General features: G+C 43.6%; 1 protein-coding gene across 3 annotated transcripts in view; it reads right to left on the reverse strand.

Moving 5' to 3' along the window:
• LOC118232073 (catenin alpha-2) overlaps positions 1-15,602 on the reverse strand; it is a 317,807-nt gene that overhangs the window by 235,213 nt on the left and 66,992 nt on the right. For all 3 annotated transcript variants that reach the window (XM_035426637.1, XM_035426638.1, XM_035426639.1), the window contains one exon: positions 11,661-11,767. In XM_035426637.1, coding sequence (XP_035282528.1) covers positions 11,661-11,762 — 102 coding nt within the window. In that variant the 5' untranslated portion in view covers positions 11,763-11,767. The remainder of the gene's footprint in view (positions 1-11,660; positions 11,768-15,602) is intronic.

The following is a 15,602-nucleotide window of genomic DNA, read 5'->3' on the forward strand; positions in this document are numbered from 1 at the left end:
GGTTTTCAGCTGAACCAACTTTTCACCACTAAAATGTTCACTGGGTTTCCAAACCCCCTCATACCAGCTCCAGACGTCATCCTTGGTTTGAGACTGCAGTGCACCCAACCCACTGAGCTGAATGACTAAATCCCATAATGCATTTGGCTTCATCTCCCAGCAGGCTACTCTTGTAGGAAATGGAGTGGGTGAACAAATCAGACCCTGGTATTATTCATGCAATCAGTTGTTGTGTCTGCTACCTTCACCTCTACCGCTCTTTCCAAAATGTCGATGAGTCACACTGTAATTCTACATTTCGCTTTTCATTTGTTTCACGCTGTAATGTATAATTTGACAGAGTGACAAAATATACCTCTTCGTGTTGAAGAAACAAAGTTAAACAAAGCGCTATACAAACTACAACTTACAGTTCCTGACTCACATTTGAGAATTATGAACAATTGGGCATAATTAATCTACATCCTTAGATGTCAGCTTTGCAACAGGAGAACTGCAAAGTCCTTTTGTATGTGTACACTCATACAAATAGTGACTATTCATGACATATCAAAATACCCAGAATGCAGAGGGACCAAAAAAGATGTGCTAATATCACTTTTTAAACTGCTAACATGTCCCTAGTCTCTAAATTCCAATTAATAGCATTCTCATGGCATTGATTTTTATGCTAAATGTGAAAGCATTCTATTAAATATTTCCTATTTACAGAAAGACTTCCATTGCAATTTTTTTAATGTATCATATCCATTCAATTTACTTTTCATTGTGCTACATTAAGAACATGAAACCATTTAGCAGACACTTATCAAATGCAAAGCCCAAAGTTCAGGGACTGAAGTGCAGTGATTTCCTAGATGTGGTAAGTATAGGCCCAAGAGATACCGCAAGTGCAAGAAAAGAAAACTAAAATAAAAACGCACTTCTGAGCTCCGCTCTGCACTGTGTGAACAAGAGCAAAGAACCACACGCTCCAAAAGCACAAAGGAAGTCCTGGGTAGGTATCAGCTTGGCTCCATTATGTGAGAGCTTTTCATTCCTGTGGGAGATGTTTTTGTATCTCAGGTTTTTGTTTAAAAAGATGTTATTACAGTATGTACCCTGGAAGTGGATTAGCTTTAAAAAAAATAAAAAAATAAAGATTGAGAGGCACTAGCATCCTTCAGTGAGTGGAAATGTTCACACCAAGATTGAAAAGCACTACTGTTTCTTTTTTTGCTTGTGGGAGGCAGTGTTCTGTGGGGTGCATTAACTGATTTTGTACAAGTGTTCTCAGTGGCATTGCACTGCTGTCTGTCTGTTTTATACGTCCCACATTTTTGTGGCTGCTGTACTGGCCAGGCCTTCTTTGAAAAAGACATTTTCTCTCATGTGACTTGGTTATATAAAGGTTAAATTAAAAAAAGCTAAAGGTTGCTGGGTCCTCATTGTGCTGTCAGGAATGTTAATTTGTTTAATTTATTTTGTTTCCTTTGGAGAGGAGGCAATGATAATTATGATTCCTGCAAAGATCCTGCCATCCAGAATACTAATCATTCAAGCTCTTCCTAGGTACTTATTGCATTTATGAGAGAAACAGGTTATTCACAAAAATGTTGAAAGAAGCATGATTTTATCATTTTTGCCTGGCATTGTGCAATCCTAGGAAATGTGAATTGCTCATGTAGAGATATATTTCAGTGAGAAAGAAATAAAAATCAATATCCACTCATCACAATTTGTACTATTCAAAGGCTTTCATTCCCACTGAACCTAGGTTTCACTGAAAAAATATGACAAACTCACACGTAATATATACACGGCAAACTATTCAATGAGATATCTGGCATCTAAACAGATATCTAATAATTTAAAAAGTTACTGTGCAAGTTTTTATATTGAGATCCTCATTCATAGAGTTCACAAAGCACCTGTAAATATTCCCTTTATCCTCTGAATGGACAATGATTCATACGTAAATTTCAAAATTAAACCACTCCTGTTGTTTTATCTGCTGCAGCTGAAAATCATAACACAATATTATGGATATTTCAGTGTTCTTTAATTAGATATGCTATTGCCATAATTTATAGAATACCAATACTGCATTTGACACACAATGTCATCCCATTCAATTTCAATCAACAGAGAAAGTAAAGTGTATTCATGTACTGAGGCCTGCCAACATCCTGGTTATCTTCAGATATCAGCTACCGGGGAGTCCACAGACTCCCTCTTAGCATTCATCCAGTACCACCCACTGGGTCACTGCGTGATCAACAAAGAGTGGATCCAAGATCCCTGGCACAGAAAGTCTGACAGCTCCGCAGGCTCACCAGGAAAAGCAAACTTCTGATTTCCTGCATCGTATCTATCCAACGATCAGATGAAAGCCAGCATTCAGAGAAATGCTGGAATTCAAGGAAACCCGATTATTATGCAAAGATAATGTGGACTTCATCTTCGTGGGGAGGGGGGGGGGCAAGGTTGGATGGCACACTTTTGACACTTTGCCATATTTCGCTGCCATAATTAATATTAGAATATTCTAACCAGTAGCAAATGAAGTCCTAACACACTCAGTAAGTGCTGTAAAGCCATATTTATTTAAAATCGATATTTTACACATACACACGCACACACCGTGATAACAGCTGATAAAGTTAATTTAAGAGAGAGCTCCCTTTTTTAAAGCAAACAGAAAGCATTTGCATCACCCTCGGAATCCAAAATAAAAAGCCATTTATCCATCGCAGGCCCCTTCTCCAGCGGCCTGTTTAATGGACTCCGTAATCACTGCTTCCTCTCATCCCTAAACCTCCCATGACTGTCGGCCAGCTCCCAGGATTTGGCCGGTGAACGTGGAGAAGCCACCAGGGGGGACTCCCAAGGCTCTGACGCACGCCTCTCTCTCCCTGCCAAGGCTGTCATTTGCTCGCCCCTGAGGGTTTTAGAGCCGAATTATGGCAGTCACGCCTTGTTTGCGCTTTTAATTTCATCCATTAGCAGAGCAACCGCGGACGCCTGGCCGTCGCGATGTGCCTGCAGCAGGGATGCTTAGTTTCCGCTATCCTCTCTCTGCAAGCGCTAACAGAAACGCAATATTCACTCACAGACCGCTCTCCCACTTCGTTCTGGCTCATGGCACGCACCCATCTATTCCGTATTTACAAAAATGAATAGAGACTACTCAAGCGCAGTTTTATGCGTTTCAATGACGCCACGTTTCCCCCATTAGCAGTTATACTCTTTACTTGATACAGCCGAATGTAACGTCTCTGTGGTGTTAAATAAAGTTACACAATTCAAAGGGAAGAGAGAAACTGAACTCAGAAGCACAAACAGCAGCCAGACTGCTGCCTTCCATCAATGAGATCTTTGAACTTAGGCAAAAAAGGAAGAGAAAAAAACTTAAAGAGCATGAAAATGTTTATGTAATGTCACCCAGTCTTCTCTCTGAATTCAGGTCAACTGATGTGGCCATAGCCCAGTTTGTGTAGTTTTGTGTGTGTGTGTGTGTGCGCAAGAGTGCATGTGTGAGAGAGAAAGAGAGAGAGAGAGAGAGAGAGAGAGAGAATGTGTATGTATTTATTGTCACTTCTGACACAGAGACAATATGCTGGGGTATGTCTGTGCTGAACTACTGCCATCGTTAGGAAGAGCAGCACTGTACCCATTCCCGCTCTCTCCTGACGGATAGCTGCGCTGCGCAGATAGAGAGAGCATGTGGGCGAAGACAAAGCTGAAGCCACAACCCCTGTGACAGAGCTGAACCCCTGTGACAGAGCTGAACCCCTGTGACAGAGCTGAACCCCTGGGACAGAGCTGAACCTCTGGGACAGAGCTGAACCCCTGTGACAGCGCTGACAGGCGAATCTGCCTGCACCGCGGCGGGACCCGCGACGATGGCGGCAAACCTACCGGGGAGACGAACGCAGCCGCCATTTACCGCAGTTCACGCGCGGGCGCAGGCAGACATGACGCCTGATACGTGGCACGGCCCTCTCTCCCTGGCACGCGCCGGGCCCCCGGCTTCATGAATTTTAAAAGGGAATTAAAAAAGACGGTGACATTTAAAGACATTTGCCTTTCAAACCCCGCCGTCGGTCACATGACAAACGGCCCACACCGTCGCGCGTGGGGCAGTCCCTTTCATCTTCCAGCAGGTCCATCCATTATTTAAGGCACTCCCACTTCTGTTGCTTTTCTTAGCCTGATTTTGACACATTCTTCCGTCTTTTTCAGGGAACTCGAAAGGTGCGAACAGACACGTCAAGGAAATCTTGGACGTCACATAGACCGCTTTCCACATTCACGTTTTTTTTTTTTTTTAAAAAGCAACCGAATACCAAAAAAGGTAACATCCGAAACATTTTTGAACGTGACACAGCTCGGTGTATTTTTCACAAAATGAAATGGGCTACTTTCATCACCACGGGCACCTTTCGTCAGGTGAACCTTTTGCAAAAAAAAAAAAAAAAAAAAAGTTTCCAAAGTGCCACAATATTCAGAAAGTAATAATCACAAATTTCCTTGGTTACCAGTAACCCTAAATCAAGCCTATTCATTTTTTGGGGGGCTCAAAAAACAGCCCATCTGGCGTACACAACCGCGAGCTGCTATGAGTCATTACATGCGCAATCACCTCTCCAGGATGCAGTTCTTTACCGAGTTATTTAAAGCCCGTCCCCGAGATTTCACTTTCTGCACAGCCCATTCAGATCCCCTGCTGGTTTTAATGGTTACACTCCTCCCGTCTGCCGCAGACTGTTGAGAAACCACTTTAGAGAGAGACAAACTTCAAATGAGACGAATTGTGCAAATACAAATGCGGAAATTGTTACGAACAACCTGCGTACAGTATATCGATTCTAAATTAATTTCTCTCTGGGGAATGAAGGTAGGAGCGATCGGGAGGAAAAAAGTAAATCCGGAAATAACCAACAGCAAGTGGGAAGTAGGACAGCTTGTTGAACGCAAACGTAAGAAAAATACGAGCACCGAGATGCTGAGAAATTTGGAAATAAAGTTACTCTTTTTTAGAGCAGGAGGGGGCCTATCGAAGGAATTTAAGGAATTAAAACCCTAGTTTTAACATACCTGTGAGCTGTGTTTCAGCATTGATACATCACATCACCACACATTTCCCACAAGCACTACCATGTGGCTCACCAAAATACAGGAAAGTAGCCTACTGAGTTGAAACCATTTTGGCTTAACTTCCTTTTACTCGCAGGTGTCTAGCTTTTCTCTGAAGTGTTTTAGTAACCGTGGGAAGTTAACCTCATGTACACTCACTGGTAAACTTGAGTGTGTGTGTCTCTGATCTGGGGCTATGTTCATTTTGCCATATATAACCCCAGTGTGATATATTTAGAATGGCTCAAAATTAAATATTCATGGTACGGAAGTTCACAATCCAGGTTTTTGCATGCACACTCACCAAAAAAAGAAAAGAAAAAATAACCGTACAGCACACATTACTTCCCAGCCTGGGAAATGTATTTCAGATATTCCTATGAATATAAATACCTCAGGAAACTTCTTGGAAGAAAGGTCCTAAAAACACTGATGACCGGCATTCAGCTGTAACAGAAGGCTCCTCTCACAGAAAGCCAACTGTGAAAAAAGTCATCTCTAAGCATCAGCCTCGGATAGGTTTATCGCACTGCAGCGCATAATAGCTAGCTGAATTTCAGCCAGACGAAATGTTTACTCGGCGTACGGTGCTAGCTGAAGATAACTGCCGGCCCGGATGGCTCGAGTCATTCATATGTAAAGCAGAGCAGCGGCCTACTGCGGTTTGTCGCGAAAGGGTCCACGAGAAAGCAGGACACAATTTACAGAACCTGTAGTCAGGGAATTCAAGCAAACAATCAAAAAGTCTCAGGCTTGAAATGTGTAAAGAGCACACACACACACAAATACATAAGATGCTGCACTGATAAATTTGAAAACTAATTTCATCTCAGAGTAAAGGACAGAATTAATGCAGTGTACATGCAACTCCCTCAACACTGAGCATATCGCATCAACGACATTTTAGCATAGAATGCTTGACTCAGATTCACTGGACCAAGTGCATTGCCATATTTTCTTCTGTTTATTGGTATTTATTGACATAAAAGTACCTTACAATAATGCAAGTGTTGTGTACTTTGTGTGCTCTTAAAAATGTTTATTTATTGTTTTATACACAATGTGATTTGCTGTTTGTACCATTCTTTATTAGGCTCTAAGCATCAATGGCATCGCGAAAATTTGACAACATGTTTTTCCTTTTTAACTGCTGTCAGATTTTTTGGTGGGTGTTATATAAGTGGTCTGTGGCTTAGACACCATTGCAAAGAGTACTCAACATGAAGTGTTTGTGGGTACATAACGGTCTCAGAGAATATAACCACAAGGCCAGATCCAACACGTATTACGCATTTCCCAGACAGGCACCTGTATTCAGAGTGACAGATACAGAAAGCCACGTGCTTAAATAGATGTAAAAAGGAATCTTCGCTCGCTCAGCACACAACAAACATCCCAAATCACACGCCAAAATGTTCAGCGCAAAAAATGTAGCTGACAGGCTACATTTCACGCTGACATACAGTACCAGCTATATTTTACTCCGACAGAATACATTTCATCCATTTTGTACTCATGTAAACAGCGAATATTTCAACACATGAAAAACGATAATGGTTAAAAAGCTCATTCTTTCATTTTTGGCAGCAACCCTTTCAACAAAACACCAGCAAACATAAAAAACTGCTAAATGTTACCACTACAGTCCAACGATTCCTTCTCCTAAAATTATTGCTTTCATTCATCCATCTGTTCCTTAAGAGCCACACCTTTTTAAAAGCAGCCCCTCCATAGAAAAGAATCTTACTCTTACACTAGACTCATACTCTGGCGTCTTTCCCCAGGAAAAGCGAACGTTTCTTGGCCATTTTACGAGCTCACGCCCCGGACCAGCTGAGAATCCCGCCGTAGAGAGCCAGGACCTCCCCAGCGAGCAGGAAGAACAGAATCCCCGCAGCAACGACCTTCCAAGTCACATGACTTGGGTCCAGAGTTAGGGGAGAAATGTAATTATATCTGGGGGTCCAGGGGGAGAGCCATGGCTGACCCAAAAAGAAACCGCCATGTTAATATTTGATAATAATCGCCTCTCGCAAGGCAAAAGAATTTATGTCTGGACTAGCAGACATTTTCATCAACTACCCATTTGGTTTTTTTTTTGCACCTGCTCATCATGCCCCTATACAAGATAATCTCTCCACAAGTGGGAAATCGGAGTTCATTTAGGTCACGTAAGATCTTACTCTGTCTGAATTACCCAGTGGATTTCTAAAGCTGAAGCACCTTCATCCTGCAGTCTGAATCAGACAGACTTGACAAGACAAACAATACAAGGCCTCCTGTTCATCAGAGACCGGCCCGCTAAGAGCTTTCACAGAGTTTGAAAAGTTCACGAGTGAGTTCAGCACTGCAAAGCTGCTTTACCTTTCCTGGCCCCGCTGACTGATACTAGTATTCAGCTCTTTACCTGCCCAGGCAAACACAGCGGAATCTTAAGAAGAAAAAAAAAGAAAGTGCAGTCTTTGATCAAACCGTCATCAGGTAAAAATAAATAAAAACCATCAAAACCCAATGTAAAAAAGCCATTCTATCCAGAAAACTGAGGCTGGCTGCAATTGAAGCACCGGAGGAGTGTCAAATTCCTGGCCATCCCTAAATTAAAGCATGAACTCTTCTCAGCCCTTCCCATAATGCCGAAATACAAAGAACCTTTGAATTCTTACATTTTAGAACCTTCGGATTCTTCCGTTTTGTTGTAGCACCAGGAACATGTGACCTTGCATTCTGAACACTGAGGCCTTCAGTTATTGCAAACAACATCCAAAAAAATAATTTCACAGTTTCTCCCATTCCTTCCAGTGAAACATTAGATGATCATCGTTTATAAAAGATCCTCATAAATGTGTAATGCCGAGAATAAAGTTTTACCTTTGAGTTTTCTCAAAGGTAGAATAAACGGACAATCATAAATGTCACCATCATAAAGCTCCAAACTGCTAACTAATTAATTCAGAGTACCACATTCATAAACATTATCAACAGCAATAAGGAGTAGAACTTTTCATTATTCATCTATTCATCACTGAATATCACTGGAAGTGCTGGCCAGAGAGCCAGTGTTTTTGAGGGAATTTGGCCAGGATGCCAGGATTAATACCCCCTTACTCTTCTCAAAAGTGCCATGGGATCTTTAATGATCTTATAAACCTGTCACTGTAAATTAAAATAATAAAGATGAATTTAACATCTTATTTTTAAAGCACCACAATTTCTAACAAGCAAAAAAATAAAAATGATGAACTAGAAAATAGTAAATGTATTCTAGGAGGAGTCTAGGTGCATTTGTTTGTGTTGTCAAAAAAGTTCCATGGCAACTTCAACTCGCATACACAATTTGGTAGATGGGGTCATTAACCTACAGTTTAATGAAAGTGCACAATTATTTTAGGCTTTAATCTCCCACACATATTAGTGAGAATTTCCATAAACCCTCTGAGGTCTGGAAAAATAAAGATCATGAATCATAATCGCTGAAGCAGCAATTCCTGCAGCTGACAAATTAATGACCACCTTGCTCTCCAGCTTCCGAAATGAAGAACGGCGGCAGAACGTACATTTTGGACTCAACACCCGTCCACCGTCCCCCCCGTCCCCCCCGTCCCCCCGCCCCCCAGCCCCAGCCCTCAGGTATAAAAGTAATTATGTCCTGTCGCTGCATTCCTCATAAAAACAAACAGCATTAGATGGAAAATGAAGTGCGAGCTCAGCGGTTTAATAACGCACACGCTGCCTAAGCATGCGCCCCTCGGAACAGGGAGAGCCAGAGCCGCGCCCCGAACGGCTCCAGCCTAATTCCGTAATCGGATCTTGTTAGCGAGAGCGGAGAGAGGGAAGCGCTCCTCTGTTCTGCCTCTCCTTCCTGCGTTCCTGCCTCGCATCACGCAGACTCACCTCTGGCCCGTGCTTGCTAATTCCGCTGAGGTGTCTGATGAAATGCTGCACAGTAAAATGTTCAGTGTTGAATCAACTCTCAAAGAGTACATACGGTGCCAGTTGGACTCAGATGTACTGTTGTTATAGCTGAATTAACACTGAATATTTTACTGTGTGCGACAAGATCAAAGAGGAGGGAGGGAGGAAGGAAAACTGTGTGTGAGTGCATGTGTGTGCACACGTGTGTGTACGCGTGTGTGAGTGTGTATGTGTGCATGGGTGTATGTGCATGTCTGTGTGTGTATGTGTGCATGTGTGTGTACGTGCATGTCTGCGTGCATGTGCAAGCATGTGTATGTGTGCATGCCCATGTGTGTATGTGTGCGTGCCCGTGTGTGAGTGTGTGTGTGTCTGTGTGTGTCTGTGTGTGTGTGGTTGCACAGGTGCGTGCCCGTGTGTGAGTGTGTGTGTGAGTGAGAGGGCGGTGGAGGTGAGTGTGTGCGTGAGTGAGAGGGTGGTGGGGGTGATTCCCACATCGCGCTGCATTTTCCTGAAAGGCTGGTGGTGAGGACCGGGCCCGATCCATCACCGGGGCTCTGACTCGGCTCTGCTCTCCAGGCAGCGCCGGCCCCATTCTGGACGTGTCACATGCTTAAGCAAGCATTAGCGCAGAAGAGTAATTACTGAGCCCTGGAGAGATTCCTCAGGTGCCACCGCTCTCCCAGCTCCTGTCATTTATCAGGGAGCAGAGGAGGGGGGCGGCGAGCGTGGAGGAGGAGGGGGGGGGGGGAGGAGGAGGAGGAGGAGGAGGAGGGGGGTGGGGGTGGGGGTCCAGCCGCGCTCCTTCACCCAGCTAAACATCCACTGTCCTCTCAAATCTGCACCCTCCCTCTCAGCCCACTTCCTCTGGCCTTGCTGGAGAGAAGGCAGAAGCTGCCCAACCCTGTTCCTGCAGATCCACCGTGCTGTAGGTTCTCACTCCTACCCTAACAAAGCCCACATCATTCAGCTCCAAATGATGAAACTTTTATTAATTTTGGGCCATTCTAATTTGAGGACTTAATAACTATGATAATTATGAATATCTTTCAGATTGCATTTGCAATGCATTTTCTATCATCATTATAGTCTCATTATTCTCAAGTTTGCCTGCAATTTTCTCCACTTCAGCATGTTGTGCGTTCTCTGCCAGAACGCACGAAGAGGAAGATGACACGCAGTTTACTTCAGTAGAGATGCTGACACCTTTACTGACAGTTTTCACATTCCGTGAAGTTTTGAATAGGAAATAAGGAAGAAGAACACATTTCAGCCAAAACCATGAAAAATAGTTACATCTACTATGGAAATGGTTTTCAATCATCCCGAACTTTTACTTTACAGCTCAGAAAAAAATGACAGCCATTATTCTTCTCCTTCCCTCACACAGAGAGAAATAGAAGGAGAAACAGTACTGAATTAAACATTGTCCCAAACCACGATGGATATTTCTGTCAAATTAAAAACACAGGCATCGGTACAGGAGAAGCTAGGTCTGCACTTCAGCAAAAATTCAACACTTTCACATTTTGTCACAGGAAAAGTTTTACTGGAAGCTTAACTGCAGCAAAATAAATAATTTAATAATTTTACAATCTTGGATCACACCAACAAATCTTTATGCACATAAAAGATTACTTTAAAGATGTTACTCAAATTGAGTGCTCAGTACAAATCATTAACAGACTTTGTGAATTTGCTATTCCAGTGTAGTATCAGCAAGCATTATCCAACATACCTATCCAACAAGCTTCACTATCGTAAAAAAGAAGGAAAAACAGTATTCTGTGAAACAAGAATACTTTTTGAACAGAAAGGGAAAAGATTGTGCATGCTTTGGCAAGAGAAAAGAGAGTAAATTGCTAGCCAATTGTAATTTGTAAATGAGCCAAACAGGTTGTGATTAGTCTCAACTGTAATGTGTCTCTTTAATAATGGCACTTCAGCAAGAGCAATGCGGTTTGAGGAAATGGACACCTGCAACCGGTCTCTAGATCACCACAGCAGTGCAAAGGCAACCAAGGAATGCTGGGAAAATTCCAACAGACTGGTTTGCAACAAAGCCTGATTTTAACAAGCATCCGTATGAGCCAAGCCTTCAAGAAACCAAAGGAACGCAGAGAGAAGAAAATAAAGAAAGAAAGAAAGGAAACTCAGGATGAGCAACAGCACAAGGAGAGAGAGAGAGAATGAGAGAAAGAAAGGGGGAAAGAGAGAAGGGAGACTGTTTGAAATAATCTCAGGCTCACCACAGCACACAGAAAACACACAGTCTGTAAGAGGGCTCTGGCTACACAGGCTAGAGAGCAGCTCAGTTTTGCTGACTGGCCAGACAGTAGAAGAGTAACTGTCCGCTAGCAAGAGTGAGCAGAGGACGTGTTAAACATTCTCTCCCGTTTCACAACAGAAAAAGACTGGCCCAGAACCAGGCAGTTTAGCACATGCACACAGTATGGGAGCTAGCCGCGGACCCATAACCACTTACCCACAACTAAATACGCACATCCGTCTGTATGTGTCAGGATTCAGTCACATTTCACACCCAGCAGCAGAGACATTAGAGCCTCTTTAGCCAGCCCCCCCTATACCCCCCCCCACCCCCCCAGGTACTCCTGTGACGTTTTACTCACCTGTGTGACCAGGGGCTCCAGCAGTCTCTCCACCGTCAGGGTTCGAATCTCCAGACTCTTGGGGTCCCATTTGAGCAGGATGGGGGACGTGGCAGCTGTCATTGTTCCTATGAGGGGGGTGGGGAGGGGGTCGGGTCACAGAGATGACAACATCACATTAATAATTCACCCCAGACAGCTCTCCATGTGGAGGCAGTCTGCAAAAAGGCAAGGCATTTTAATGTTCCCCTCGCACTCAAAGCAGCGCTCTCAACACCATGAAGTTTTTCTGAAAAAGCAACTGTCCAACTTTAAACCCAACAGATGAGATTGAATCATCATCATTTTGTTTTTTTAATTGTACATAACTTTACAGAGCGGGAATATTCTTAGCTAACGGTGATTTTTTCTGTCACCATGTCAGAATAGACAGAGTGTCTAAAATAAAAGTGTACTTGAAAGTCACATCCTTCGTGTGGGGAATACAGTTAAATCAACTGAAAATGAAGCAAATGTCTCTAAAATGTATTATTAATGCTACATTAAACTTGATGTGGATTGTTGCCGTAACTGTCAGTTAGCAGCCTGAGGTGCCTGTCTTACAAAGCCTGTTCTCCAATGGGAACAGACACGGGTTTTACTTTAACTGTGGAAGGGATGTCAAAGCACCTGCCACATCTGCCATAAAGCAACTGTATCTCACTTTACTTATTACCAGTATCCTTATTTTTAAAAGTTAATAATAATAACAATAATCATCATCATCATCATAATTATCATCATCATCATCCTCACCATCATCATCATTGTCATTCTGAAATAAAATGAACAAACCTGAGAGGGACTAACATTAAGTGATGTGACTGGCTGTCTTTTATGAATGCTCTTTATGCCCAAAAAATCACCCTCGATATCACCCACATCAAAAACAATGTCAGCCTGTGGCAAAGAGCAAGCAGAAGTTTGAAAGCATCCAGCGGCTGGGCATCAGCCAATCAGCCGAGCCGTAGAGTTCTGAGCCCAGCAGAGGGGGAGTGGAGCAGGGTCACCAGCAGCAGCTTCTCCTCCTCCTCCTCCTCCTCCTCCTCCTCCACCACCTCCTCTTCCTCCTCCTGCAACCGATTCACAAAAGATGCCATTTCCTCTCATAATGGGCAACTACAATAATGTTCTGTACACTGGCCTCCTCTCCCCACTTGAGCCATAGAACTTAATTGACTTCCACCTACAGTAACGTGACAGCTAAATTCAGCAACGGAAGGCTTTTGAGTCTAATAGGCACTTAAGGTCTTTTTAAGCTTTTAAATTGAAATCTGAACACAGTTCTTTCTTTGGCATTTCAGAGGAAATGAAAATTAATGTTTGAAGTACAGAAAAAGAAGAAAGAAAAAAAAGAAGTCTCCTCTGTACTGTTCATTCCAAGAGTGACAAAACCTCTGAGTAAAGCAGAAATGCTAAACGCTCAAAAACTGACAGGGAAAAAAAAAAAAACATATCCTGGAACGCTCCGTGCTGTATTAAGGTGCCACGATGACGCTCGCTCCAGTAATCTGAACCCGATACTCAAACGAGCCGATGCAAAACGGATCAGCCACTACAAAGGCCCGTGTGCCAGATGGTGTTTTTTTTAAATATATTTTTTTATTTTCTTGCTTCTGATGAACAACTCCTGTATACGTAGCATGACAGAATTCCATTATTGTAAATAATTGAACGTGTCACAAGCCAGCGTGCCGAATATGTTATTGTCTGCTTTCAGAAGCCGTTTTTTTTTTTTCTGCTGTGGAATTGTACATCTTGGGGGACGTCAAGCAAGTGGGGGACGCGCCAAAGAAGCGTAACACTGATCCCCACATCCTCAGCACCAGAACAGCCAGTAAGACCAGCATGCACTCCAGCACACACACACAGGACCTGCCAGAGATCACGCACACACACACACACACACACACAGGACCTGCCAGAGATCACGCACACACACACAGGACCTGACAGAGACCACACACACACACACACACAGGACCTGCCAGAGACCATGCGCACACACACACACAGGACCTGCCAGAGACCACGCACACACACACACACAGGACCTGCCAGAGACCACACACACACACACACAGAACCTGCCAGAGACTACGCACACACACACACAGGACCTGAGAGACCACGCACACAAACACACACAGGACCTGCCAGAGACCACGCACACACACACACACACAGGACCTGCCAGAGACCACACACACAAACACACACACACACACATACATACACGACCTGACAGAGACCCCACACACACTACATGCCAAACCTGCTACACCTGCACCCTAGTGCACTCAGGTAAAACAGTGTGTAATAAAGCCTATGCTAGGCAGAGGTTCTGAGGAATCTCAAACAAGCCCTTCAAAACCATGTCTGTAATCAGACACCACTGGACTGCAGTGCCGTTGGTGTGTTTTTCTGGTGACTAATACACCGGCACTTCTGCGTGACAGGGAGGACTTAATCTTAGTTTTACTTATTTTTATTTTATTATTATTATTATTTTCTTTCATGGGATTTTCGTGTTACTGATCCCCAGGGTGCCAATGATCATTTCCAGAATGTTCTTTCCAATGCGGAGCAAATTCTCGACATTTCAGTTCAACTGGATCTGGAGCCAGTCGGAGAGCGCAATCCCTGTAAAAGTTCCATTTTACTCGCCTATAGACAATACGGGGTTGATTTGAATGCAGGCAGGAGGGGAGTGGGGGTGGGGGGGGGGAGGGGGGATGCTGTTGCCATGGAGATAACAACCAAAATGAGTTCCTTTGACTTAGTTTGTATTCCCGGGTCTCCGAGAAGCAGTGGAGGCGAAGGAGGTGCCGTCATGCTTTATACATGCGGGGGGGCGAGGGGGCAAGACTGAGCTCCGACAGCCCCCACCCCCCACCCCCCAACACGAGAACAGGACAGGAGTCACAGCGATGTCATCGAGCAGCCACGCCCTTTCAGCCATTTAAACAGTCAGCACTAACTCCCACAAAATGAGACAGCTCTGTTCATAAACGGGCTATTTAAGGCCCTTATACCTCCATTAGTCAAAGCTGAAGCTGAAGCACATCTTGGTTGGTAAGACTGAAGAAGAGCTAACAGTCATGCTATGGTAGACACCAATTGATAAACATGCAGGGGGTTTGTAAATATTCAATAAAGCAATACTTTTTTTTTTTTTTTTTTGCCAGTTTGCGTTCGAAGTGAAACAAAAAAAAGCTGCCATTTTAAATAAAGTAGATGATTACTTTCATCTGACTGCGCAGCACAGAGCTCTGCTTCATGCATCAGCTTCCACCCATGCCTCCTTTTGAATATCACAAACAATTACAGGAGCTGAGAACACAGTCCTCTTTCACCTCCATCTGCCTGTCTGTCAGTCTGCCAGTCTGCCAGCTAATTCTTTCTGACTTTGATTCACAAAAGCTGCCCTAAGAACTTCCAGGCATCTTGACCGCCTTGACACATTCATGTTAGAATGAAAAAAAATAATGTGAAATGTGAATATTTATGAACATATGCTTGAAATACATAACCTCTACCCTCATCGTTTGCCATCTGTGACTTAGTGTGAGCCACAGTTGCGCACTTACTATTTACAGGGTAGATTTACTGTTAAAAGGGTTCTCTTACTGTATACAGGGTTCTCTTACTGTTTGGGTGTTCTCATATTTACCTTCTCCTGCACACCTAATCCTCTTCATTCCTCCAAAAATAGCCCGCATGTGTGGGATTATGAAATTATGCGAAGCGGCCAGGTAAACAGCACGCAGCCGAAGGCTCTCACACGAAGGCTTAACGCCAGACTCTTTCCACCTGGCACAGGAAAGCATTTCCCCGAGTTTGCACTGCAGGCTCCGCACGCAGATTCCCATTCATAAAAACCCCGTGGGGCCTGTTGGCTCTTCAACGGTCCAGATTCTGTCC

This window comes from Anguilla anguilla, chromosome 7 (assembly GCF_013347855.1).
Source record: "Anguilla anguilla isolate fAngAng1 chromosome 7, fAngAng1.pri, whole genome shotgun sequence".
Classification (NCBI taxonomy): Eukaryota; Metazoa; Chordata; class Actinopteri; order Anguilliformes; family Anguillidae; genus Anguilla; species Anguilla anguilla.